Source organism: Arabidopsis thaliana, chromosome 3, assembly GCF_000001735.4.
Source record: "Arabidopsis thaliana chromosome 3, partial sequence".
NCBI lineage: Eukaryota > Viridiplantae > Streptophyta > Magnoliopsida > Brassicales > Brassicaceae > Arabidopsis > Arabidopsis thaliana.
In genome coordinates, this window is record NC_003074.8 from 16,947,624 (window position 1) to 16,971,686 (window position 24,063).

A 24,063-nucleotide genomic window follows, 5' to 3' on the forward strand; every position below is an offset into this window, starting at 1 on the left:
AGTCTAAACACTAGAATTTTAAAAAAAAATCGTATCAAATAATAAAATTGTAATAATAATATTTGAGAATGCTATTTAGATTACATTTCTTGCCTTAATTACTGAGACAAATGTGATTGGTCTACTAATGGATTGCCATGTATATTTTTATTTATCTGTAAAAGTGTGAGAGAAAAATGTCTGCCAATTCATAATTCATTAAGGAAATTAAGAAAAACAAATATATTCGGAAACTACGCGTGTTTGTATGTAAGCATTAGATTTTCTTATGAAACTGAATCTAACGAAGATTTCTTAATGAAACTGAATCTAACTACGATCTTCTCATTAACCGCTAGAAAAAAGGAAACTTTGACCAAAGTCAAAGCAAGCTTATAAAAAGGAAATTTTCGGTTTCTTCTTCTCTGTTTTTGTTTTCATCACTTTCAGAAATATTTTACAGAGAAAAGCGAGAGAAAGAAGAAGAATGGAGATGATAGAGACAGAGATTTCGTTTTCTGGTTACCTCAAAAGATATGGTCATCTCAAATTCATCGAGTTATCAGACCCTCCTCTCACAAAAAGACCTAGATATTCACCCTCGGTGATCCCTCCTCTTCCTGATCAAAACCCTATTTTCACTCTTAAACTATCTCCGATCATTCTGAAGAACAATAAAAGGAAGAGATTTACACCGAAGAGTAGTAGTAGTCGCAGTGTTGAAGAGATAACCAAACAAGTATTCGACGGAGTAGTCAGAAAGTCTTCATCTTGGATCAAGTCTGAGTTCCTTGGAAGAGGCTCTTACGGTTCGGTTTATCTGGCGACAAGTAAGAAGGCCAAAACTAAAACGACCATGGCGATCAAATCTGCAGAGATTTCACGAGCTTCGAGTCTAATGGACGAGGAAAGAATATTAACCCGTCTCTCATCTCCTTTCATTGTTCGTTGCTATGGCCACGAGATTGCACGTGAGGAGACTCTGTTCGGTGGCGAGAGAACGAATTACAATTTGATTCTCGAGTATTGCTCTGGCAAAAGCCTCTTCGACTTGGTCAACGATAACCTTGGAGGATTGTCAGAGAAAGATGTGAAACTTCTTGCTAGAGATATCCTTTACGGTCTCGACTGCATCCACAGGGCAAACATTATTCATTGTGACATTAAACCGGAAAATATCTTCTTAACCCCTGTCGAGAACCGGATAAGACCTAGTGGGTATGTGGCAAAGATTGGGGATTTCGGTTTAGCATTGGAGAAGGGTTCAAGCGAGTATGAAAAAGCATCAGGTCATAGGAGAGGCACAACGCGATACATGTCTCCGGAGCTTATACGACATGGGATTGTTGATTACGCTGTTGACACGTGGGCTTTCGGATGCACAGTTTTGGAAATGTTAACGGGACAACAAGTATGGGGAGAACATAGTGATCTCGGTTCTGTAGATTGGGACATTCTCATCGGTCAAAGCTGTTACATTCCTTATATACCGGATTGGTTATCTGAAGAAGCACAGCATTTTCTCAGCAGATGTTTAAAAAGGGACCCTGCTTCAAGGTGGGGGATTGGTGCACTCTTGAACCACCCCTTTTTGCAATGTGGATCTATAATTGTTTAGTAACGGTTTTGTTTATTAGTTTTAAGTTGTAAGATGAAGTATCCAACTCTCTATTTGTTATGTGTTTGTGGAAGTTTTGATTAGCATAAATCGTACTTGCGAGATAAATGATAAGAGACTTTTATAACTTTCTTATAGAAACACCAAATTTAATTGAGTATTATAGCAAATCACAATATTGTTTCATTAAGATAGAACAGATTCTGATGTCTAAAGCTAACAAGAACAAACACAACAAGACCAAGTGTTCCATATTAGACAACTCCACCAAGCAAAGCTAACATTGCCATGAAGTAAAAGAGCAAAATCATCATTGGTGAGAAGAGCTGCTGCAACTTTTGATATCCCATGAAATATGCTTGTCTTCTTCCTCGTAGAAAGAAATAAAACCTTCATAAACTTGAGCAAATGAAAGAGGAAGCAACAAGGCTAGGTGTCTCTTGAATAACCAATGATCACTATCAGCTCCCCCTTGTCTTGGAACACATGTCATGTCATTTCTTGTAAAAGACAGTGTAGTGTTTGTGCTATCAACAAAGAGAAGAAGAACTGGAATTGGAACACATCTCTGAGCAGCAACATGACACAAGCATCACACAATACATCACTCAAAATTGTGTGGTGTATTGGACTGAACCACGCTCTCTGCGACAGAAACCATCAAAACCACCAAGCTCTCGAGCAACAACATCATCACTAACGAAGACAATTCCAGAATCTGAAATTATCATTCATTCCAGAAGCTAAATTCATACTGAGAAAGGGCCAGTATCCATGAACATATAACATCAAACATGAACCAGAGAGTATGAATGACTTTCTGGTGGTCGCGTAAGAGATCCAACGATGTAACCATTATACCAAATCCTGTTGGTTTAGCAGAATCATGAGCTGGCATGAGCATCACCTGAGAAGATGTAACCATTTTACCAAATCTCAAACTAGTAGCTGAGATCTACACGAAGCTCGTTTTTGGCGATGATTCGAACAGAAACACGATCAATTTTGATGAATCAACTGGATATTGAACAAATTGAATACTTTGATCGGAGAAGAAACAAATCGGAAACACACACGGATTGATCGGAAAAATCAACCAATCGGAGAAATTAAACTATCAAACGAAACGAAATTGACTGTAGAATCAGAATATATAAATTGGTTTAGAAAGTATACTAAACCAAAGTCTAAACCAAAGATACTAACCAAACTAAACCAAGTGTATAGACTCTATTACCACAAATTCTGAAATTATCTAGCCAAAAGTCAGACAATTAACATGTGACTACTGGTTTTAGTTTCGCATATTCTACAAATTCTGAAATCAAAACAATAAACTATGAAAAAAATAAGAAGGAAATTTAGTATACCGAAACCGAAATTTCTGTTTCTTTTGAGATTAAACTAATCCGGAAAATGGAGACTCTAACCAAACCGGGTCGGTTTTGCTGATCGGAAATAAATAAATTAATAATGAATAAGAAATAGGAAACTCGTATACCGAAACCTAAATTTCTATTTCGTTTCAGATTATACTAATCAGAAAAATGGAAACTCTTACCGAACCGGTTCGGTTTTGTACTTGACTAATACTAAACCCTAAAAGAAAAAAGGAAATTTGAGTCACAAGTTATAAATAGTCTCTCTCGCCTCTTCGCTCTGTCTCATCGTTTTTGTCTAACAACAACAATTCAGAGAAAATAGAGAATTATAAAAAGTTCTAGAGTGAAAAATATGCCGAGATCTATGTCTTCTGATCGATTAGTTCAGTGGGACGACGACTCTAACCGTCCTCACAAGAAGTTGAAGCATTCAACAACGATTTCAGAGACGAGTGTGATAGAGGATGATGCTGATTCGTCTACCCAGATGGGCCATTCGATCAAAACCATTCCAAAAAGCGATCGGTGGGTCGTAACTCGTTATCTTGGAAACTCTTCACGCAGTTCTGTTTACTTAGCCGAGAGCACGATCGAAGGAGAGGAAGACTATCTTCCTGACGAGATGACCATTAAATCTATTGAGATCTCACAAGCGTCACGTCTTATGAACGAAGAAAAGTTTCTATCCCGTCTCCAAAACCCTTTTGTTGTGTCTTTCTACGGCCACGAGGTCACTATAGAGAAGGACGGGAAGGATCCATTACTCGAGAAGATGTATTACAACACGTTACAAGAGTACAGCTCAGGAAGAAACCTAGCGACACACATTGAAAAAAACAGAGGAAAATTACCGGAAGATGATGTGAGGAGTCTCGCTAATGAGATATTGCTTGGTCTCAAGTATATTCATGAAGAGAAGATCATTCATTGTGACATCAAACCAAAGAATATCATACTTCCGTTTGAGAATAACCTATTTGCTCAGATCGCTGGTTTTGGAAAAGCGATAAAGAAATGGTCGGTTGAGTATGGTGAAGGATTAGGTCATAGGATAGGCACGTCACGATTATTGCCCCCGGAGGTTATGATGGACATGGTTTTGGATTATGGTGCTGATGTGTGGGCTTTTGGCTGTACCGTGCTTGAGATGTTGACTGGAGAAAGAGTTTGGAGTGAGTTTGGTAAGCTTGATTGGGAAGGCTGGAAGACCCTCATTGGTGAAAGTGGTAGCGTTCCCTATATTCCTAATTACTTGTCTGATAAGGCAAAGGATTTTCTTGCAAAGTGTTTGGAGAGAGATCCATCTAAGAGGTGGTCAGTTGATAGTTTGCTCGAACATGAGTTCCTTAAATGGATTGACGAAGACGAAGAAGAAGAAATATACGAAGAAGAAGAGGATGACTTTTATGATGGAATAGAAGATGTCGATGAAGAATATGAAGCAAATCTAGAAGCTGAAGCAGCAGTTGAGGAAGAAGAAGCCATTGAAATAGATGAAGAATATCCTAAAGAGGAATCGGAAGATGACCTATAAGAATATATTCATGTTAATTTCTACTCTTTTTTGGATCTTGTTACATTATATATCTTTATTTGTATGACAATGCAAAAGTTTCACTGAAAAATAGAATTTAAGGGGAAATTACTCCAAAAATAAAAAGAGGTAGAGCACAACAATATTCAAAAATCAGAATCAGAGGTAAGGTTTAGTAATATACTACTACTAACCAAGACGTTGATTACTTTCTCCAATAGATAATAAGCTTCTACAACAAATACAGATCCTAAGCTTAGGTTCAGAAAAGCAAAAAAGCAACAAATTAAACACCAGCGAAGAATTCTCCATTGATCATCTAATAACCATAAATCAAAAGCTCCAGTGCTCCACTCAGTTTTTGATAAAAATATACAAACTCTAAACAAAATTCAACCAAGTAAAAAAAGAATCAGGGAATCAAAATATATTGGGCCCAAAGGCCCACCATTTTGTACAGATGAAATTTTTGATAAAAAAAAGAATTGGTTTACAGTTAATGCAATTACTAATGAAAAACATGGAATATGTTCCTACATGTATTCACTTATTATTGCACACAAGCAGAACATATAAGGTTCGAATTTCAGAGAGATGAAAAGATGGGCACACCGGGCAATGTAGCTCCGGAATCAACAATATATGTATTCCCGGATATATATTGAGAAGAGTCATGGATGAGATAGCGTACGAGAGAAGTTATCCCTGGATCAACGGTCTGTTGCAGCTTTAATGGTACAGTCCTCTCGGTCACATTCTTGAACCACTCCTTTTGCATAAGACCTTGTGTGATCTCTGACTTGAAAATCCCGGGCGCAATCGAGTTCACTCTGATCTTGTGCACACCTAACTCAACTGCCATCATCTTTGACATGGTATCAACACCTATTTTGGAACAAGCATATGCAAGTGCACCGGGCAATATACCGCGAATCCCGGCAATCGATGAGATGTTTATCACCGAGCCACCTAGTTTAGCATCACGCATTAGAACACAAACATATTTAGATACTAACCAAGGTCCCGTTAAGTTGGTCTTGAAGACGTTGTCCCATTCTTCCTTTGACAAATCCAAACTCGACTTGACATTGCCTCTGATCCCGGCATTGTTGATCAACGCATCGATCTTTCCAAAGATTCCCCAAGCTCCCTGAACCACTTTTTGAATGGTGGCTGCGTCTGATGTAACGTCTAGCTTAAGAGCCGCGGCTTGGATTCCAGTTGAACTGGAGCTGTTGATTTCAGAGCAGAGAGAGTTGAGACGATCGACACGACGAGCTACTGCAATAATCTTACAACCAGCTTTGCCTAGATCAAGACAGATCTCTCTTCCTATACCAGAGGAAGCTCCTGTCACAAGAACCACTTTGTCTTTAAGTTCACACCACGGCTCCAATTGCTTCAACACCTCCTTCTCTCCAAAAACAAAAGTCAAAGTTTGATGATTGCTCATATTGATTGTTTTCTCTGTTTATGTTCGATGGAGAAGAAGAAGCACATGAAAAAACTTAGTGATATAAAAATAGAAGTGTCAGAAGATATTTAATCTGTATATACCAGACTCGAACAAGTCCCATCCATAACAAAAGACGGTCCTATACTTACACTCTTAATTATTTCATCATCAGATCGACAATTTGTTTATTCGTTAGGTTTGATTTTATTGTTATCCTGATTATATTTGTTTTTTTGGTCAACTATCAATTCAACACGACGTTTTCAAAATGCAATGATCTTTTTCTGTCTTGGTTTTGGCAACAAGCAACAATAATGCATATAATATATATAAGTTTATTATATTATAACCACGAGTTTCTCGCGGATCGATTCGTTTATGATTCAGAGTTTGGACTCCACAATAAACTGTTCTTTATTATTGGAAAGTATCTAAAAAACAATTATGGTGCAACGTTCTCTATCACTGCAAGGTTTATGTCACCGGAGCTTATAAGGGACAATGTTTTGGATTATGGTGCGGATGTGTGGGCTTTTGGGTGTACCGTGCTTGAGATGTTGACAGGAGAACGAGTCTGGTAAGCTTGATTGGTAAGGTTGGAGAACTCTCATTGGTGAAAGTGGAATTGTTTCATATATCCCTGATTACTTGTCTGATAAATAAGGCAAAGGATTTTCTCACCAACTCTAATGTTGACTTTAGTGTAATTTCTTATATTGTGTCAATCGTAAACTCTGTAATAACCAAACTTTTAAGTTCTGTTTGATCCTTTAAACCAAAATTGTTACTGTATTAAATTCAGTTGATATGAATCAGCCATTGTATCACAAATTTATGATATTTCTTGATACAATATCAAAACTCCATAACAATTTTACTTCACAATCATTTTAACAAGTCTACAGAAACAGTAAATAAATTGATCCTTGGTCTCATTGGTCTCTATAAGTACCCGTCCTACGTCATGTATGACTCAACTGCTTTAGTTTTGTTAGTTAGATGCCTCAAAGACAGAGGGATCTTTAGATTTGGCTGGTAACTGTTTAAGCCTCAGAGAAGATAAAGCTCTCTCTGTGCTTTAAGGGTTTCCCTTCAGAGGCTGCGCCTCTTCATCCCGTGGAAGTTCTTGAGCTGCCGGCGGCTTTTCTGATTTCTTCTTCACGAAGGTTTTAGCATATAGAGATCCGAAAACAATTACCTGCGCCAGTGAAAAGTGGTTTTAGTTTCGGGAACAAGGAGAGATGAAAAAGAGGGAAGACAAAGTAAAGAGAGGATTGGAAGAGCTTACGGATCCAATACACTGCTCCCAGCTAAGCGGGTGTGAGAACCAAATGCAGGAGAGCATGATGCTGGCAAGCTTTTTATTTTTCAGACAACGAAGAAGGAATTAGATTTGATTATATTGTGCTTATGAATCAAAGAGTTGAGATCAGACTAACTTACCTGCCTTGTAGTCATTATGGCAGCAAACGTTAGAGCACCAAATGTCCTAATGGTGTAGGAAATGAAAAATTGGCTGGCTGTTGCTACCTGCAAAACAACGTGTTCATCTCTGGTCAGTTGTGACTACTGCTGCAATGCAATCATAGTCTAATAAATGTAATGACTAAGCTGAAAACTTACAGTGGAAAGCAAAGCTATGTCAAATAGGCAATCCCTATGTCGAGAAACAAAGTCTACTGCTGGGAGTAAATGTCCTTGCAATATAAGGCCTATATCAACCAAGAAATTTCACATATGAGTAGCAAAAAAGCATGGTCAACCTGATTCTCGAGCATTTTTAGGTCCACACATTGAGGTTTATACAAGGCAGCTGAGTTCTATATCGAAAAGCACTGATGGACTAATAGAATCACAGTTAGAATAAGAAAGTTTCCTAATATCTACTAACATATGGCCTCAGTTGAAAGCTTAAATCAGAAGTTTATATGTATCCAAAATTGATCAAACAGTAATGGAAACTAATCATCACAGAAGGTAAGACATGGTCCAGAGTCCAAACAAAATGAGAGTAAAAGAGACAAAAGAAGCACAAAGAGAAGTTCTCACCAGTAAAACTAAGAATAGAGGAACAAATTGTTGTGTAGAATATCTGGTTATGTATTTCCATATTATAACCTTTAAAAAGTTTGTCTTGGAATGTGCTTGTAAAACCATCAAACCTGTTAGCCATTTTACCAACACCCAGTTATGGACATAACAAACGAGTATTAAGGTTCCTATCCCAAAACCAAACAACAATGAAACGAGTAAAACGGATATGTACCCAAGATAACCAACCATAAGGGATACACCCCACACAGTATTTTCTCTTCCCTTGTTGTACGGACTAATATCATCTCCCGCCTACAACTCAAATACAAAAACAACAGAGCAGCCAAGATAAGCTTACTACAAACTAATAGAGAGATCTCTTTAGAAAGATTGTGTTTTTACCGGAAAAAGAATAAACACAGAGCAGCCAAGAGTCACGAGAAAGGCCACTAGATAATCAAATCCCCTATACTTTTTCTGCATAATGAGAGTTCCCCAAACCTGTAAAAAACATCACATAGATTAGAAGAGTGTTGATAAACTCACATGTACAAAAAAGTCTCCTCCTTTACATAAAAACTAAATAACTTACCATTACAGGTATCATCTTGGCACATTTAGCCAAAGTTTGGACTGGGAAACTCACATACTTGAGGGCCTCATATTGGCATGTTGTGGTTAAGATGTTAGTTACTGATATAAGACAATACTTATAAACCGGAGCTACAGGATCCAAAACTTTCTTGCTTGCCTACGAATTACACAAATCAAGCTTCTTTAAGTGTATTGAGATAAGTATGAATATAAACTACAAGACAAGATTTGATAAGTGTTACCAGTAAAGCAGCAGCAGAAACAGCTGATGTAGTGAGACGATTACAGAAAACAAGAAACAAAGAGTGCTTAAAGTACTCTTTTTTCAATCCATAAGGTACTCTCATGATCTTTTCCTGCAATTACAATAACATATTCTAAAAACCCAGATCGTTTCTTCGATCAATTTTGAACAATGAGAGACGAATTCGAAGGTAAAACAAAAGGAACCCAGAAAAGGAGAGACCTGAAGAAGACCATAGATGACGAGAGTGAGCATGATCCCAGAGATTGCGAAAACAGCTTTCCATAGCTTCTTCTTCTTCTCCTTGGCTTCGTTTACAGAATCTGGCTCAGCCATTTTTCTCCATTAACGATCCGCTTCTCTCTCTCCATCGCCGAGACAAGAAACGAAACAACTAACCAAAACATTCAACCAGTCCCACCCGAACCGAACCGAACCGGAATTAAAACCACTGGTTATCAAATTTTGTTTATACCGTAGGCCTTTCGGCCCAATATGTATATTTAGAACTTAACGACGTCGTATAACTTCTTCTTTCATCCAAAACTCGCCAGTCGTCAATGGCTCCTCGGTTTACTACATTAAAGCATTTACAATCTAATTTTCGGTTTACACTTTAACCGGAATTTCAGTAAAAGAATGTTTTTGGATTAACGATACTCTATGTGAGTCCAATATTATAGACAGGTTATTTTCTTAAAACTCTTTACCCATTTTATTTCATTATCCTTTAGTTACTGTAATTGCTTACTAGTTACTATGTATAAGTATTGAGTTTGAGTATAACAGATACATGAATAAAGATCAAAACAAGCTAGGTCTACCGAAAGATTTAAAAAAGAACAAAACCATAGCTAGTTTGACATTTGTTTGGTTACCAAATCCGTGTGTTGACGACTACAAATAGTTTATGTTGCCATTTAGCCAAGATTTTTTGTATGGCTATGTGGTGGCGAATTCATGTCTAAGACCATCTCCATTCCACATTTTATGAGAAGGGTGAAAGTAAGAGCAAGACGGCTACTTTAGGTAATGTTTTGAGTGAACTTTGCTTTGTATTATTTCACTTGGTCTTTAAGTTACAACATTAGTTCCCTTTATAGCTAGACAATACTAGGGTTTCAATGATTGTAAACTGACAGCTGTCTCTGTCTTATCAAGCTTCGCAGGTCACCAAACAACCAAATCTGTTCTTTGTGTTGATTGGCTCCGTACAGACGTTCTTCTTCTTCGTCTTCACTCTGTTTTTGTTTTCTTGCACAGGTGGTGGTCTTGTCTGTTGAGAAGAGGAAGAAGACTTGTTGGGCTTCACTGTTGTGTTGGTTGTGTTGTCATTGGGCCTGTTTGGTGAGTGGCCCAATAACCCTTTTCCTTTGTTAAGCTGAGCGACGTCGTTCTCTTTCTTTGACTCTTCAGCTGAACTTGAGCTCTGATTCGATCTCATTTCAGATCTTGGAGCTGTTGATGGCGGAGCAGTGGAGCTCTTGCTAATATCCCCCCGCAAACCCGGTGTAGGTGGCTCAACTACACCGAGTTTGTACCTGAGTGAAGTAAACGCATTGAACGGAAGCAATTTGGTGAAGATGTCTGCGGTCTGCTCATGTCCAGGTATGTGTCTCACTTCCAGCAATCCAAGAGCCACTCTTTCTCTGACGTAGTGATAGTGGTTCTCAAAGTGTTTGGTCCTTTTGTGGAACGCCGGATTTACTGTTAGGTAGACTGCGGAGAGATTGTCACAATAGAGGGTTGGAGCTTTGAGAAGAGGAACTCGCAGCTCCTTCATAATTGAGCTGAGCCAGGTGATTTCAGAGGCTGCTTCAGATAGCGTTCTGTATTCGGCTTCAGTTGAGCTCTTCGATACAGAGTTCTGCTTGTGAGACGACCAAGAGATGATGTTGAGTCCCAAATACGTGCAGTAACCACCAGTTGAACGTCTTGTTTCAGGACAACCAGACCAATCACTATCACTCTAAGCTCGTAGTGTACAATCTGACTGCTTTCGAAAGTTTATTCCCATAGTCATTGTACCTTTAACATACCTCAATATTTTTTTCAGAAGTAAGAAGTCCAGAGTTGTTGGCGCATGCATCTTCTGACAGACATAATTCACTGCAAACTGAATGTCAGGTCTAGTAAGTGTTAGATATTGTAACTTACCAGCAAGACTGCGAAAGTATATTGGATTCTCAAAGGTATCCTGATTCTGTCTCCTTTGTTTGTTTAGTTGAAGAGGCAGAGGAGTTGGCATTGGGGCACAATCACTCATTGAAGCAGCAATCAGTAAGTCTTCTGCATACTTTTGTTGTGATAAGAAAAGTCCCTCTGAATGAAATTGAGCTTGAATTCCCAAGAAATAGTGCATTTGACCGAAGTCTTTCATCTTGAACCTTTTGTTTAGTTCTGCAAGCAATAAGGCAAGTGAATCTGAGCTGTTACAGTGATCAACATATCGTCAACATACAGGAGGAGCGGAATGATATCCTTTCCTCTGCTGAAGAGAAAGAGGGACGGGTCTGGAATACTGCAATGAAATCCAAACTCCAAGAGGTATGTGCTGAACTTGTCAAACCAGGCTCTAGGTGACTGTTTTAAACCATACAGTAACTTGTGTAGCTTACAGACATGATCTGGTTTGTCTGGATCTACAAAACCTGCAGGTTGAGCCATATAGACTGTTTCAGTTAGATCACCATGGAGGAAGACATTTTGTACATCCATCTGTTTGATGTCCCACTCCATTATGGTTGCAAGATGCAGAACTCCCCTCACTGTTGCTGTTCTCACCACTGGACTGTAAGTCTCGAGATAGTCTATGCCTTCAGCTTGATTAAATCCCTGAGCCACTAACCTTGCTTTCAGCTTTTGTAGTGATCTGTCAGCATTTAACTTGGTTCGAAAGATCCATTTGCTGCCTAAAACATGCATATCTGGAGTGTAAGGAACCAGAGACCATGTTTCAGCCTCTTTACAGTTCCCCATCTCTTCTCCCATAGCACCTGTCCATCCAGGGTCTTTAAGAGCTGCAGCTACAGTCTTTGGTTCCGGGTAAGACACTTTGTGTGTCAGTAAAGCATATCTTGGATTTGGCTTTCTGATTCCACTCTTTTGTCTTATGGTCATAGGGTGTGTAGACTTGACTTCTGCAGATTCTTGTGCAGACTCTTGGACAGGTATCTGACTAGCTAAGATGTCATCTTGTCTCTCATTTTCTGATCTTGTTGTGGACTGTTCTGTGATTTCTTTTGTAGCCTGACTTGATGTTTCTATTGAGATACCAGGACTGTGAGAAGAAGAAGAGAAGCTGTTGCCTATAGGAACAGGATCGGAGCCTGCCGTACACCCAGAACTTCTTTCTCCTTCCACAGCAGGTACAACAATGGAGATTGGTGTCTGTAGAATGATTGGAGTTTTCACAGGTAGAGGAGGAAATTCTTCTTCTGAAAATAGACTATCATCTTGTTTTGGTGGAGCTTTGTTAACATTGTTGATTCCTTTTGTCCAAGCTAGCATTAGTGGAGTGAGACTTCCTGTCTTAGGTCTTGAGTGAGACTGAGCAAAAGGAAAGACTGTTTCATCAAATATAACATGGCGACTGATGTAGCCTCTTCGAGTTGATGGTAAGTAACATCTGTAGCCTTTGTACTTCTCGTTATACCCTAGAAACACACACTTGAGTGATCTAGGATCAAACTTGTTCGAAGCATAATCTCTCAATGTTGGATAACAGGCACAACCAAAGGTTCTGAGAGCTGAGTAGTCTGGTGGCTTGCCATGCAATTTCTCATAGGGACTGCACTTCATATCCAAAGCAGTTGTGGGAAGAAGATTGATTAAGAAGTTTGCAGTGTAGAAAGCTTCAACCCAAAACTTCTGAGGACAGGTACTCTGAAACATCACTGAGAGACCAAGCTTAATGATATGTCTGTGTTTCCTCTCAGCTAACCCATTATGTTGCGATGTGTAGGGACAGGAGATGAGCTGTTTGATCCCACATTATTGTAGGTGATCTGTCAGCTTTCTGTTTGTGAACTCTCCTCCTCCATCACACTGAAATGTACCAATCTTTGTTTGGTATTGATTTTCAACCAAAGCTTGGAACACAGAAAAGGTATGAGCAAAATCTGATTTGAGCTTTAATGGGTAGAACCAGCAAAATCTAGAGTAGTTATCAATGAACACTACATAATAACTGAATCCTTGATTTGATTTAACAGGTGAAGGACCCCAGAGATCACAGTGTATTCTCTCTAGAGGTCTAGTAGCTACGAAAGTAGAAGCAGAAAAGGGAAGTCTAACACTTTTCCCAAGCTGGCAAGATTCACACACCATCTTGGTACTCTTATTCCCGATACTGATAGCTTTTTTTGGAGATAACACATGGAGAACTTGTGAATGAGGATGCCCCAACCTTTGATGCCATATATCTTCACTCGCCCCTTACTGTGCTTTCCCTTTGTCAACAATTTCCTTGTTGCCTTATCATATATTCGAACATCATCACAGTCAAATTGAAATACGCAGGGATAGTCATTGGTGAGCTTGGAAACTGACAACAAGGGTTTAGAAATGTCAGGACACACAAGAACATCATTTAAAGGTAAGTTACCTGAAGTAGAAGGAAGACTGCCTGATCCGGTGTGAGTTATGGGAAGGAAATTGCCATTTCCAACCATCACTGAGTCACTTCCTTCATACAACTGTGTCTGTGTGAGCTTGTGAGGAGCATTGGTGATGTGAGCAGTGGAGCCAGAGTCACCAACCCATTCACTGCCAGATTGATCTGTGACATCAGTTATCCTCAATGCTGCAAGCTGCTGGCAGATCTTCATCCTGGTACCTGTTATTGAACCTGTGCCAGCACTTCAGAGCATGATGACCAGGTTTGCCACAAATCTGACAAACAATTCTTTCTCCATTAGAGTTCTGAGATATTTGCTGATGAAATCCTCTACCACGGGTTGAGAATGAATCCTTGCTTTTGCCACTGCCAAATCTTGAGTTGCCTTTCCCTCTGTTGTTGTTGTTGTAGTAACCAGAAGAGTCAGATCTTGAAGTGCTGAAAGCCATGTGTGGTGAGGTTTCAGTGTCTGGACCATAGCTGTTTAGTCTGTCAACAAAGCCTGACAACCTTGGAATCACACTCTCAAACGTTGGTGGTGGCTGAGTATCCATAGAACCCTCTACAGATGTCTTGATGGGCTTATACTCTCGACCTAACCCGTGAAGAGCAGCAAAAATCTTCATTTGTTCACTAACAGGACTACCTATGGAAGCTAACTGTTCACAGACCCTCTTTATTTCCTTAAGATAAGTTTCCATGGGTTTATCCTGTTTATCTATGGTTTGTAGCTTTCTCTGTAGCTCAAAAAGGCGTGATGATGATACCTTATTGCAGTGTTGAGCCAAAGCATTCCAGACTTGATAGGAGGTGGCACAGTTGACAACTTCCCGCATGATATCTTCATTCAGAGATCCCAACAGCCAAGCTCGGACTACTTGGTCAGATCTGTTCCAAGTATGATACTCTGGATTTGGTACCTCAGTAGTAAGACCATCAATGTTGTTGAATGGAGTTGTTGCAGGAGGAGGTTTTAGTGACCCATTGACAAAGCCTAGAAGGTTTTGGCCTGGCAGAAAAGACTCAAACTATGTCTTCCAAAGAGAATAGTTTTGCTCATTGAGCTTAACCGTGACACACTTTGAGATGTGAAGAACATGAGCAGAATAGAGTTGGATAGATTGATCCATCATAGACCGCTGTGCTCTGATACCATGAAAGTAAGAGCAAGACGGCTACTTTAGGTAATGTTTTGAGTGAACTTTGCTTTGTATTATTTCACTTGGTCTTTAGGTTACAACATTAGTTCCCTTTTATAGCTAGACAATACTAGGGTTTCAATGATTGTAAACTGACAGCTGTCTCTATCTTATCAAGCTTCGCAGGTCACCAAACAACCAAATCTGTTCTTTCTGTTGATTGGCTCCATACAGACGCTCCTCTTCTCTGTCTTCACTCTGGTTTTGTTTTCTTGCACAGGTGGTGGTCTTGTCTGTTGAGAAGAGGAAGAAGACTTGTTGGGCTTCGCTGTTGTGTTGGTTGTGTTGTCATTGGGCCTGTTTGGTGAGTGGCCCAATAACCCTTTTCCTTTGTTAAGCTGAGCGACGTCGTTCTCTTTCTTTGACTCTTCAGCTGAACTTGAGCTCTGATTCGATCTCATTTCAGATATTGGAGCTGTTGATGGCGGAGCAGTGAAACTCTTGCTAATAAAGGGTCTTTCCACCATTACAATATATTATGTAAAAATAAAAATAGTATTTTATTATTTGTGTGTCTTTAAATTTGAGACACAAAGTCTTCAATGTCTTAGTAAAAACATTTTTAAGAATAATGTCTTTAATTTAATGAGCATTTACATTTATTTAACGATATTTTGTAACTTTAGTTATTTAAAGACACTCTCCAAAAACATGCAATGGAGATGCTCTAACTATCTTGGCCATAACCGTAGCTAAATCATAGATTTTTGTAAGTTATGTAGCATGCTATGGTTTGCAAATATATTTTTATAAGCTTTCATAGAATTAGACTTTACATTTGGTCAAGTACAAGAAAGCTGAAAGCCTACGCAACTAACTAACAAAATAAGACCAGCTTATATATTTTTAAGTTAAATTTTGGATTCAAATTCGATATTGTTGCAAGAATTTATATTTGTTCAGCCTCTTTTGTGTCTAGATATACATATTTTAAAAGACACTTCAAATAGGATGTTATATATAATATACATGATATATGGTGCCCGCTAGGGAAGCTAGTGGATCTAGTGGGTTCACGTGGAATTATTGATATGGGAATATCAACACATGCTTCTGTTGCTGAAGCGTTGGCCTTGCATTGAAGACAAAATCATCGAGTCGATACTCTTACCCAAATAGAGAATCAGCTTGAGTTAGTTCGAAGGAATCAAATTGGGGAGGAAGACCGTTCGCTTTGGAGAGCTAAGGATGATAGCTTCAAGAGCAAATTCTCTTCGAAACAAACATGGCATCAGCTAAGAGAGACCACCCGAGCTGCGAATGGAACAAAGGAGTTTAGTTCTTTCTCTCAACTCCACATTATTTCTTCTTAACTTGGTTACGATATTAAGAATAAAAACGAAATGAATAGGCCTACTTGATTAAATTATTGGTTGAAACCAATATGAGGATAAGCAAGATGGCAGTGAGGCAAACGGAGTTTTGAATATTTGCCATACTTTTTTTAATCTTTCATACACTTCAAAGATATAAAACCTTTTCTTCTTTATTGTTCTTTGTCACACTTTTATAATCAAAAGACGAGGTTGTATTTATATATGAATTCTAGTTGACTTTTTGCCTATCCAATAAACTCCTAGCCACGTTAATTATGCATGACGACATATGTCTATCCAAATTATTTGCTAAAATTAAATTACGAAGTCCAAAAGTTTAATTTCGCTTTGCAAATTTAACTACATATTTTAATCTCGAGAAATATAAAACCATTCTTATTAGCAGGAAATTAGTGGTAAAATATGTGTAATGTTTTGTACTTTTACGATAAAATGTTTTTAGCTTAAACACGCAATTGTTGAAGAAGGCGAACTAGTTACCCGAGATCATATTTGGAAGAACTTGATGAAGTATGATCACGATCGAGATAACTCAACATTTATGACTACGCTTCAGCAATTGTTAATGCCAATAGGCCTCACGAGTACATGTTAATCTCCATCTATTAATCTAATTCATCAACAAAGTATATAATTTGTTGATAAATAATTAAGTATATTTATCGTTATATATATAACCACTATGTGGCCATGGTTGTTGGAATGTTGAAACTATATTCAGATTTATTAATGACCAAATGAAGCCGGTTGGTTTATTATTAAGTTAAAAAAGACTTAAAAATCTTGTACTTAAAAACAATTTGTGTCGACATAGTAACATAGTAACATAAAGAAAAAAAAAGAAAAAAAAAGAAGAGGATGCATGTCTCTAATTAGTTAGATGTAGAAATATAGAAATTTTAAAAAATGAAATAATGGATTTAACAATAATAAAGTCAGCAAAATATTACTATAAACAGATTTCAAACGTAATGATTTAGGTCTCATTCGATGGAAACTCTCATCAAAAGGAAAAAAATCAGATTTAAATTGAGTGTACAAACAAAGAAAAAAAAACATGGCGATGATAATGAATCCATGTTGGTTACAAACAATCATTCATAAGGAAAAATATATAGATTTACAATACAACAAAACCCTTTATCAAAAATGAAGAAGCTATTTTACAATAAAATCAAAGAGTTCATGTATTATCATTCGGGTAGCCAAAAATGTAAGTGTATTTTTCTAAAAGACTTTAGTTAGTTGATGTATCTTAAAATAATGTTTCCCTTTTCAAATTGTCAACTTATAACTTCACCAATGTCCCATCTTTAAAAAAGCTCCATAACACGACCAATTCACATAAACGACTCAAAAGAAAGTCTTTATTTATTTAGGGGAAACCTTTTATTATTTTTTGTTTGACGTCAAGAAAGTCTTTATAAAAGCTGAAACTATTGCTTAAATATCAGACACAAAAAGGCAGTTTTGAGAATATTTCCCAAGACGGAGTAAAACGTGGTTATTGTGAAGGACTCATTTTTCCCATCTGGTTTATCATGGAAAAAGATGCAATCAAAGAAGAAGAGATCATTAGCAATGATTTATTATGGAAAAAAGCTGATATCAAAGAGGTACTTTCTTTGGCTTCTATTTTCGGTTTGCGATAATCCATGAATTTTAGAGGGGTTGACTTGTTTAGTCTTGGAGGTGTTTCTTGATTAGTAATTTTTTGTGATGTATGATGAATTATGACGGTATTAATGCATGATTCATAGATAGTTCTTTTGAGTTTTGATGATATATATTTGTTGAGCCGTGAATGATCAAATTATATGAACACATCCTATTAATCTTCGAGTCATTTTTCTGAAATGGACCAATTTGTAAGCAAGTTGTGATTGTTAGTAGAAAAAAGTAACTAATGTCAATGACTCTTATTGAGTATTTGACTTTTTCTTATTTTATTTATTTTTCTTCATAATTTTCCATTTGAATACAGGAATCTGATATATCCGAAGGTACGCAAAGGATGAACTACAACAATTGTGTCAAAATTGAAAACTATATCATATAATTTTTCTTTCTTCATAAAAGCTCTACACCAACATTATTATTATTATTATTTACAAAAAATAAGAATTATTGTTCCAAATATTCGAAATCTTAGACATACATTATTAATATATTTTTTAGATCATCAAAATGTTCAAACGTAAACATACCATGGCTTTTAATTTTTTCTTAATATTTCTTGCTACTAGAAATAATAAGTTGATATATCAAAAATGTCTAAATACGAATTAAAAGTAACTTCTAAAGGGTCACAAAAACACGAGAAGCTCAAGACCGCTCTTCTACCATATTGGAGAGAACGTCCTCCAACAACTTACAGCGTCACGTTCGAGTCTTTTGGGAAAATGATGGAGCTAGTAAACAATGGATATTACGAGTCCCTTCCTTTCACTGTCGATGGAATCAACTGGTACGTCGTTTTCGTTAAAGACCATTACAACATTAATTTGTTACCTAGCTTATATATGTTTCTAATTGTAACCCTTATTCTTTTTCTTAAATTAACGTTTTAAAAGGACGTTCAAAATCTACCCTAACGGAAACTCGGACACCACAAGAGGACTTATTTATCTTTATGTAAAAATTGATGACTCAAGCATCACCGACCCACCATTAGATGTGTATGCGGAGATCAAGTTCTTCGTCTACAACTATGGCATTAGCGAGTATTATACATACCAAGGTACTTCAACTTAGAGGATTGATTCATTGGTATGTAATGTAAGACGAATGTGTATTTTCATTGGTTGTTGAAGAATTTACATAGCGATTTATGGCTCCAAGATTAACGTCGTTTTCCTTTGTTGTTGTAGAAGTCGAGCCGGTAAAGTTTGATAGTGTACAACAGGAGTGGGGAAGGTGGATTGGTCTTTCTACGGCATCGTTTTCCACGGCGACAATAGATCCATACAAATTCATTACCGATGGAGATAATGTGTGTTTGGCATAGATGTCTTCGTTGCTCAACGCAACAAATCAGAAGTTTTCTCCTATGATGAAAACATAAGCAACCCTGTTTTCACTTGGAGCCTCCCCAATTTCTCTACCCTCACTCTCGACTCTTACACATCCGACCCGTTTTCTTCTGGAGACAGAAACTGGTGACTCTCTCTCACTCTCTACATGTATGGGCACAAATACATTTTGTTATATATCTATGTGTTAGTAATTTATATGATGGTTTTAATTAGGGTTTTGAAAGTATATCCAAATGGAGATGGTGTTGGAAAGGATAATTCTTTGTCACTCTACTTGTTGAGTGAGTCTAATGAAAAGAATTACGTTCGAGCCACACTACGAGTTCTAAACCAAATCGGATCCGACAATGTGGAGAAGCCAGGTGAGTGGTTTAGTATGTTCTTTGATATACTCGATCATTTAAAGAGAGGAAGAAAACTTTTAGTTTGATATTTAATAACAAAAGAAATATCATTATACAAGTATATATCAAAATTAAATTATTATTTGTTTGAAGTTTTTCTTTTGTGGCTCTTTTGTTTTCTTATGGTAAGTTGAGGGATGGCCTAATGCAGCAGAAAATGGATGGGGTTACCAGGAGTTTATACCTCTCGCAGATCTTCAAGATGCAACCAAAGGTTTTGTTGTGGACGATTTGCTTGAAGTTGAAGTTGAGATCATGGCCATCTCTAAACAAACTCCAATTAATTAGGGCTTGTGAGCCCTAAAAGAACCTACGACCACTTTCGTTTTTTCTATTTGTGTTTTTGTTTACAATGTCATTTGTTGGAGGTTCAAACGGGAGATCTCTTTGGAAAAACTTGAGACGTTTTATCAATGGATCGTCAAAGGCTTCATGCATCATCTACTCGAAGCCATGCGAGACCCTCTACCTCTACTGTTTCTATATATTTCAAAATAAGAAAGGTTTCCATAAAACTCTTTTTCCACAATTTACTATGTTGTTTGTACTCTATGTCTCTCCAAAATTATAAAGAATATTAAAAAATACTTTTACGTACCCATTTATTTCATTATCCCTGATCGTTATATAATAAATCTGATATAGTTTTTAATATTCAACGCGACTACACAATTTGCTTAGAAATGAACTTATGTTAAAGTGTTAAACTATAGTGACTGCTTACTATGTATGAGTCTAAGAGATACATGAAAAAAGATCAAAACTAGCTAGATCTACCGAGAGATTAAAAAGAAAACAATAGCTTGACTTTTTTTTTGTTGGCGAATCCGTATGTTTGAGGAAACAGGAGATTAATCATCGTTTATAATATGACGTATATATTGGTTAATGTCAAGTTAAATGTCTTATCTGACCTCTACTCAATCATCTAGTTTAGTAAGTTTGTAAATACTGCTTAATATATTTCTAGCAAAAGACTTTTAACTTTTGGAAAATCGTAATCTTGTGGAAGTTGTATTCTCAGTATGCCTTTGGAACTTTTTTCAAAACCCCTCATCTATAACGTTAAAAGGAAAAAAAGAAGACTAACATATGTCTAACATTGTCACTTTGACCCACTCCCCTCGTGGACGTGGCCAAAATATCTCACCAACTTCATATATCCTAACCAAACATATCTTACTACAATTTTTTTTTTTAATCTATTACTAGATGTATACCACCACCTGCAAACGGGAACCTACCACCATCCATCTCCTATATATATATAATCTATTATGTACGCGCACTACATCTTCCTTCCTAATCCATACATGCACGCACCCATATATATAAATGACTCATGCATGAATGATGAATCATATCATAATAGTAATCATTCACAAATCCAAACCAAAAATACCTAAACTTACTCTCAAATCAAATATATATATGCTTCTTTCAAAATGTTCTTTCAACTATTCTCACTTCTCTTCTTAACTCTATTTGTTACTTCCGTTACTTCCAGCCGTTTCATCTACGACTTTGATCCTGTCCCATCATCTGCCACCACGCCACTTGAAACTAACCCAGTTGGCTTCAGCGGAGCCGTCATCAAAGTCGGGGCAAATATGGCCGTCAGTGGAAGTCAGATTCCGTTAGCTAGCCTTTTGATACGTAATGGCGCCATTTTGACCAGTAACAAAGACGAAGTCCCTCTCATTCACCATCACCATATCAGTGGTACAATATCCAACATAATCAAATGATCAGCTCGTTGGTACAACTAGTCAACAAAACCATAATTTTTAAGGAATTGTTTTTCTCAATACATGCAACGTTTTCTTCTAGAGTGAATTCATTATCGACTTGGAAGATTGAACATGTATCATCAAGAGTTGTATCTGTAATCATATCAGTTGACAGTTTGAATGGTCTTATTGAACTAAGGGGTGTTAACAAAGCCAAAGCAAGTAGATTTATGCTCCAATGAGCTTATTAAGATAGAAATAAACTAGGGACTTGAATAGCTCATGCAGAGCTTTATTGTGCAAAGAAGTAAAGAGAGGAAGAACAACTTATCAAAAGATTAAAGCGTTGACAAAAATATAAAATAGATTTAAGCTTCGGCCCATTAGTTCCCTTCTTGGGATTAATGGTTTATTTATCGGCCCATTTAGTGATTTCAGCCCATTAATGGTTTCATTCCTCTCTCATTTTTTTCTTTCTGTGTTCGAGCTTCTTCCATGGCGAAACTAGCAGAAGAGATGAATCCTGAAGGTTCACGATACCAGCTTCTTCTCTCATGTCCTTCTGGCCTCTCTCCGTCTCAGGTTTCTCTCCAATCGAATCTATACAATGTGACTTAGTATCCTTAATCATCCGATATTGTTGTTTCGATGCTAAAAAAGGTCTCAGTGGATTTCTCGAAATCGCATGATCGGATTCCTCGTCAAGATCCTGGTCTAGAAGATTCTATTTCACAGGTGAGAACCGAAAATGGAGTATCTAGAATTCAATAATGCTTGTTGATCGAAATTTGAAAAAAAAAACTCAATCTCAATGACGAAGATCCATTTCGAAACTCTAATCAATTTAGGTTTGATTACTTTTGAAAATTTAGGTTTGGGAGCAGAGATCACAGGGAAATTCATCATTGTTCAATGGCCAAAAATTTAGGGTATGTATCTATTGTTTTACCAAACGTTCATGTTATGTTTCGATAAGCTTACTCTTAGTTAAAATTTTCAGTATGGAGGATATTGTTTAGATGATGATGATGGTAGTACCAATGAAGTGCCACACGTTTGTCTTCGTCTTGGCCTGACAGATTACAGGTTTCTCATTTATCTCCTTCACAGGATTATGCTTCTAGTTTATTGATTTCTGGTTTACATTGTATGGTTTGATGGAGAGAATTATTAATCATGGACATGGTTTCCAAGGACTTTTGTAGGAACGAATTTGAGTTCTCTGTGGGAGAAGTTCCTTGTTACATCAGAAGGTATATCCTCTGAGGAATTTAGTTATCATTGCCTCTAGTTTTGTGTTGGGGAACTGGAGAGCTTCCAGGTGGTTTGATCAGGTTTCTTATCGTTATAGTTTTGTTCTCTCACAGATGACTCTGTTAGATGTCGACACACCTCAAGTCCATTGGGAAATGGTGCAGTTATCGAAACTTCTGATAAGAAGATTATTGTGTTACGTCGGAGTAATAATGTTGGGGAATTTCCAGGACACTATGTATTCCCTGGGGGCCATCCAGAGGTATTTACATGAAGCATCCTTATTTACATTAAGCATCACCATATTGTGTCTGTTACTAACTCTTTAGCATTGTTGTTGATGACTTTAAACATTGCAGCCAACAGCAGTAGGTATTGATTATCATCAGCTTGAAAACAATGTTCAAACCGGTGAGGTTTTAAACAAGAAGGTAACTCAAGAAATGTTTGATAGCATTATCTGTGAAGTTGTCGAAGAAACTGGAATACCAGCATCATCACTTGTAAGCCGGAATGAGTTCTTTTGGTCTCTCACTTAGGCGTCCCGAGAGATATCTGATTGATCTTTTATACAATTACAGAGCTCGCCTCTCTTCATCGGTATATCTCGAAGGGAGTTGAATGTAAGACCAGCTATGTTTTTCTACCTCAAGTGTAGTCATCATTCAGATGACATTCAAAGATTATACTCTAGCGCTGAAGATGGGTTCGAGTCAACACAGCTCCACACTGTCTCATTGGTTAGTTCTCTAATCCATCAAGGAAGAAAAAACCATCGACTGCATGTTTTTTACTCTCTAAATGTTATGATCTCATCACGAATGTAACTGTAGATGTGCTTTAAATAATCGATCAGGATGAGCTGAAGATGATGACATCGAGAATGCCAGGTTGCCATCATGGCGGATTCGCTCTCTACGAACTGATGCTTCAACGTCTCAAGAACACTAAGGAAACGTCTTTAATAGCAACGTAAGAGGAAGATACTTAAACTTTACACCTAGTTGTGAATTATTGTTTGCTAATGATCATGTCATTTTCGAGTAACTTTTATTAGATTAACCGTATTAATTTGTAAAATCCATGATAATGAGTAACTATCATGTAATTCAGGGATAGAAAGCTCTAAGTTATGTTGGATAACAGGTTCATTTGTTCACATATGTAAATGGTAAGGGTTTCGTTTCTGTAGAACCTACAACATGGGGAATATGAAAGCTTACAAATCTCACGCAAATACCATTATGATTCATGCGTTTACCCTGTTTTGGATGAAAATTCCTCTGGCTTTGTTGGAATATACTCCTAAAAAGTGCAGATAAAATAGCCGTAGCAGCACCACCATTCTCAAAACCGATGATTCAGAACTATATAGATAATGCAGTGATTGAGAACCAAGTTCTGTAAAACATTCTCAGACAAATGGAACGTAAGAATACAATAGATCACTGCATGGAATTCTATTCAAGAAAGGGAGAGTTGTCTTTGGAAAGACTAAAAAAGCCAAGGCCGCCATTTTCTGTTCTCTAAGCGTGTTTATGGTAATAACCAGGAATCACAAACTGAAGCCACAAAAACAGCATCCAGACATGGTTAAACTACATGCATTTAAAGATACCAATCTGCCCGGTTTTAGGCATCCATA

The 24,063-nt window shown here is 37.3% G+C and overlaps 7 protein-coding genes, 1 long non-coding RNA gene and 2 pseudogenes across 17 annotated transcripts; 5 read left to right on the forward strand and 5 right to left on the reverse strand.

Annotated features, from left to right (window-relative positions):
• Positions 1-466: 466 nt before the first annotated feature.
• Positions 467-1,597, forward strand: AT3G46140 (Protein kinase superfamily protein; the record flags this gene model as incomplete). Its single annotated transcript, NM_114483.1, has 1 exon — positions 467-1,597. The coding sequence occupies one exon, from the start codon at positions 467-469 to the stop codon at positions 1,595-1,597; it is 1,131 nt and encodes a 376-aa protein (NP_190200.1).
• A 310-nt stretch (positions 1,598-1,907) lies between these two features.
• Positions 1,908-2,522, reverse strand: AT3G46150 (uncharacterized protein; the record flags this gene model as incomplete). Its single annotated transcript, NM_114484.1, has 3 exons — positions 1,908-2,146; positions 2,235-2,293; positions 2,392-2,522. The coding sequence occupies 3 exons, from the start codon at positions 2,520-2,522 to the stop codon at positions 1,908-1,910; spliced, it is 429 nt and encodes a 142-aa protein (NP_190201.1).
• An 809-nt stretch (positions 2,523-3,331) lies between these two features.
• AT3G46160 (Protein kinase superfamily protein) lies at positions 3,332-4,513 on the forward strand (the record flags this gene model as incomplete). Its single annotated transcript, NM_114485.1, has 1 exon — positions 3,332-4,513. The coding sequence occupies one exon, from the start codon at positions 3,332-3,334 to the stop codon at positions 4,511-4,513; it is 1,182 nt and encodes a 393-aa protein (NP_190202.1).
• Positions 4,514-4,897: 384 nt separating this feature from the next.
• On the reverse strand, positions 4,898-6,157 carry AT3G46170 (NAD(P)-binding Rossmann-fold superfamily protein). Its single transcript, NM_114486.2, has one exon. The coding sequence runs from the start codon at positions 5,964-5,966 to the stop codon at positions 5,100-5,102; it is 867 nt and encodes a 288-aa protein (NP_190203.1). The 5' UTR covers positions 5,967-6,157; the 3' UTR covers positions 4,898-5,099.
• Positions 6,158-6,373: 216 nt separating this feature from the next.
• On the reverse strand, positions 6,374-9,262 carry UTR5 (UDP-galactose transporter 5). Of its 2 annotated transcripts, NM_114487.4 has the most exons (10): positions 9,064-9,262; positions 8,840-8,953; positions 8,596-8,754; positions 8,406-8,504; positions 8,236-8,315; positions 8,019-8,131; positions 7,593-7,681; positions 7,413-7,499; positions 7,258-7,326; positions 6,401-7,167 (listed from the first exon to the last, which is right to left on the reverse strand). In NM_114487.4, exons 1-10 carry the CDS (start codon positions 9,175-9,177, stop codon positions 7,048-7,050), a joined length of 1,044 nt encoding a protein of 347 aa, NP_190204.2. In that variant the 5' UTR covers positions 9,178-9,262; the 3' UTR covers positions 6,401-7,047. The 2 variants fall into 2 exon arrangements, with proteins under 2 accessions (NP_001326359.1, NP_190204.2); NM_001339235.1 differs by having other exon boundaries at positions 6,374-7,167; positions 7,258-7,499; positions 9,064-9,212.
• A 749-nt stretch (positions 9,263-10,011) lies between these two features.
• Positions 10,012-14,589, reverse strand: AT3G46183 (annotated as a pseudogene; the record flags this gene model as incomplete). The annotated part of the gene is made up of 1 exon: positions 10,012-14,589.
• A 1,038-nt stretch (positions 14,590-15,627) lies between these two features.
• On the forward strand, positions 15,628-16,005 carry AT3G46186 (annotated as a pseudogene). The gene has a single exon.
• A 1,476-nt stretch (positions 16,006-17,481) lies between these two features.
• AT3G46190 (TRAF-like family protein) lies at positions 17,482-19,722 on the forward strand (the record flags this gene model as incomplete). 2 transcript variants are annotated; one of them, NM_001339236.1, is made up of 8 exons in its annotated part: positions 17,482-17,611; positions 17,980-17,998; positions 18,300-18,462; positions 18,569-18,735; positions 18,866-18,919; positions 19,003-19,153; positions 19,244-19,392; positions 19,565-19,722. In NM_001339236.1, the coding sequence occupies exons 1-8, from the start codon at positions 17,537-17,539 to the stop codon at positions 19,720-19,722; spliced, it is 936 nt and encodes a 311-aa protein (NP_001326080.1). In that variant the 5' UTR covers positions 17,482-17,536. The 2 variants fall into 2 exon arrangements, with proteins under 2 accessions (NP_001326080.1, NP_190205.1); NM_114488.2 differs by lacking the exons at positions 17,482-17,611; positions 17,980-17,998 and having other exon boundaries at positions 18,213-18,462.
• A 1,077-nt stretch (positions 19,723-20,799) lies between these two features.
• Positions 20,800-23,698, forward strand: NUDT9 (nudix hydrolase homolog 9). 6 transcript variants are annotated; one of them, NM_001339239.1, is made up of 9 exons: positions 20,800-21,746; positions 21,825-21,899; positions 22,037-22,093; positions 22,165-22,250; positions 22,359-22,417; positions 22,532-22,680; positions 22,778-22,921; positions 23,000-23,158; positions 23,252-23,698. In NM_001339239.1, exons 1-9 carry the CDS (start codon positions 21,660-21,662, stop codon positions 23,264-23,266), a joined length of 831 nt encoding a protein of 276 aa, NP_001327064.1. In that variant the 5' UTR covers positions 20,800-21,659; the 3' UTR covers positions 23,267-23,698. The 6 variants fall into 6 exon arrangements, with proteins under 6 accessions (NP_001327064.1, NP_190206.2, NP_001327061.1 ...); NM_114489.5 differs by having other exon boundaries at positions 23,275-23,698; NM_001339237.1 differs by having other exon boundaries at positions 20,800-21,899; positions 23,275-23,698.
• Positions 23,699-23,736: 38 nt separating this feature from the next.
• Positions 23,737-24,010, reverse strand: AT3G07335. Its single transcript, NR_141316.1, has one exon. It is a non-coding gene; the product is annotated as an other RNA (long non-coding RNA).
• Between the last annotated feature and the right edge of the window lie 53 nt (positions 24,011-24,063).

What these genes read in the sequence shown, in the direction of transcription:
- UTR5 (NM_114487.4), bottom strand. Translation starts at nt 9,177, where the DNA reads ATGGCTGAGCCAGATTCTGTAAACGAAGCCAAGGAGAAGAAGAAGAAG. An exon ending in CTGTGTTTATTCTTTTTCCG is followed by an intron (nt 8,316 to 8,405) that starts GTAAAAACACAA and finishes TTTGAGTTGTAG; the next exon opens with GCGGGAGATGATATTAGTCC. An exon ending in CTCTATTCTTAGTTTTACTG is followed by an intron (nt 7,682 to 8,018) that starts GTGAGAACTTCT and finishes TGGTTGATATAG; the next exon opens with GCCTTATATTGCAAGGACAT.
- NUDT9 (NM_114489.5), top strand. Translation starts at nt 21,660, where the DNA reads ATGGCGAAACTAGCAGAAGAGATGAATCCTGAAGGTTCACGATACCAG. An exon ending in CTTGGCCTGACAGATTACAG is followed by an intron (nt 22,251 to 22,358) that starts GTTTCTCATTTA and finishes ATGGTTTCCAAG; the next exon opens with GACTTTTGTAGGAACGAATT. An exon ending in GTTCCTTGTTACATCAGAAG is followed by an intron (nt 22,418 to 22,531) that starts GTATATCCTCTG and finishes GTTCTCTCACAG; the next exon opens with ATGACTCTGTTAGATGTCGA.
- AT3G46170 (NM_114486.2), bottom strand. Translation starts at nt 5,966, where the DNA reads ATGAGCAATCATCAAACTTTGACTTTTGTTTTTGGAGAGAAGGAGGTG.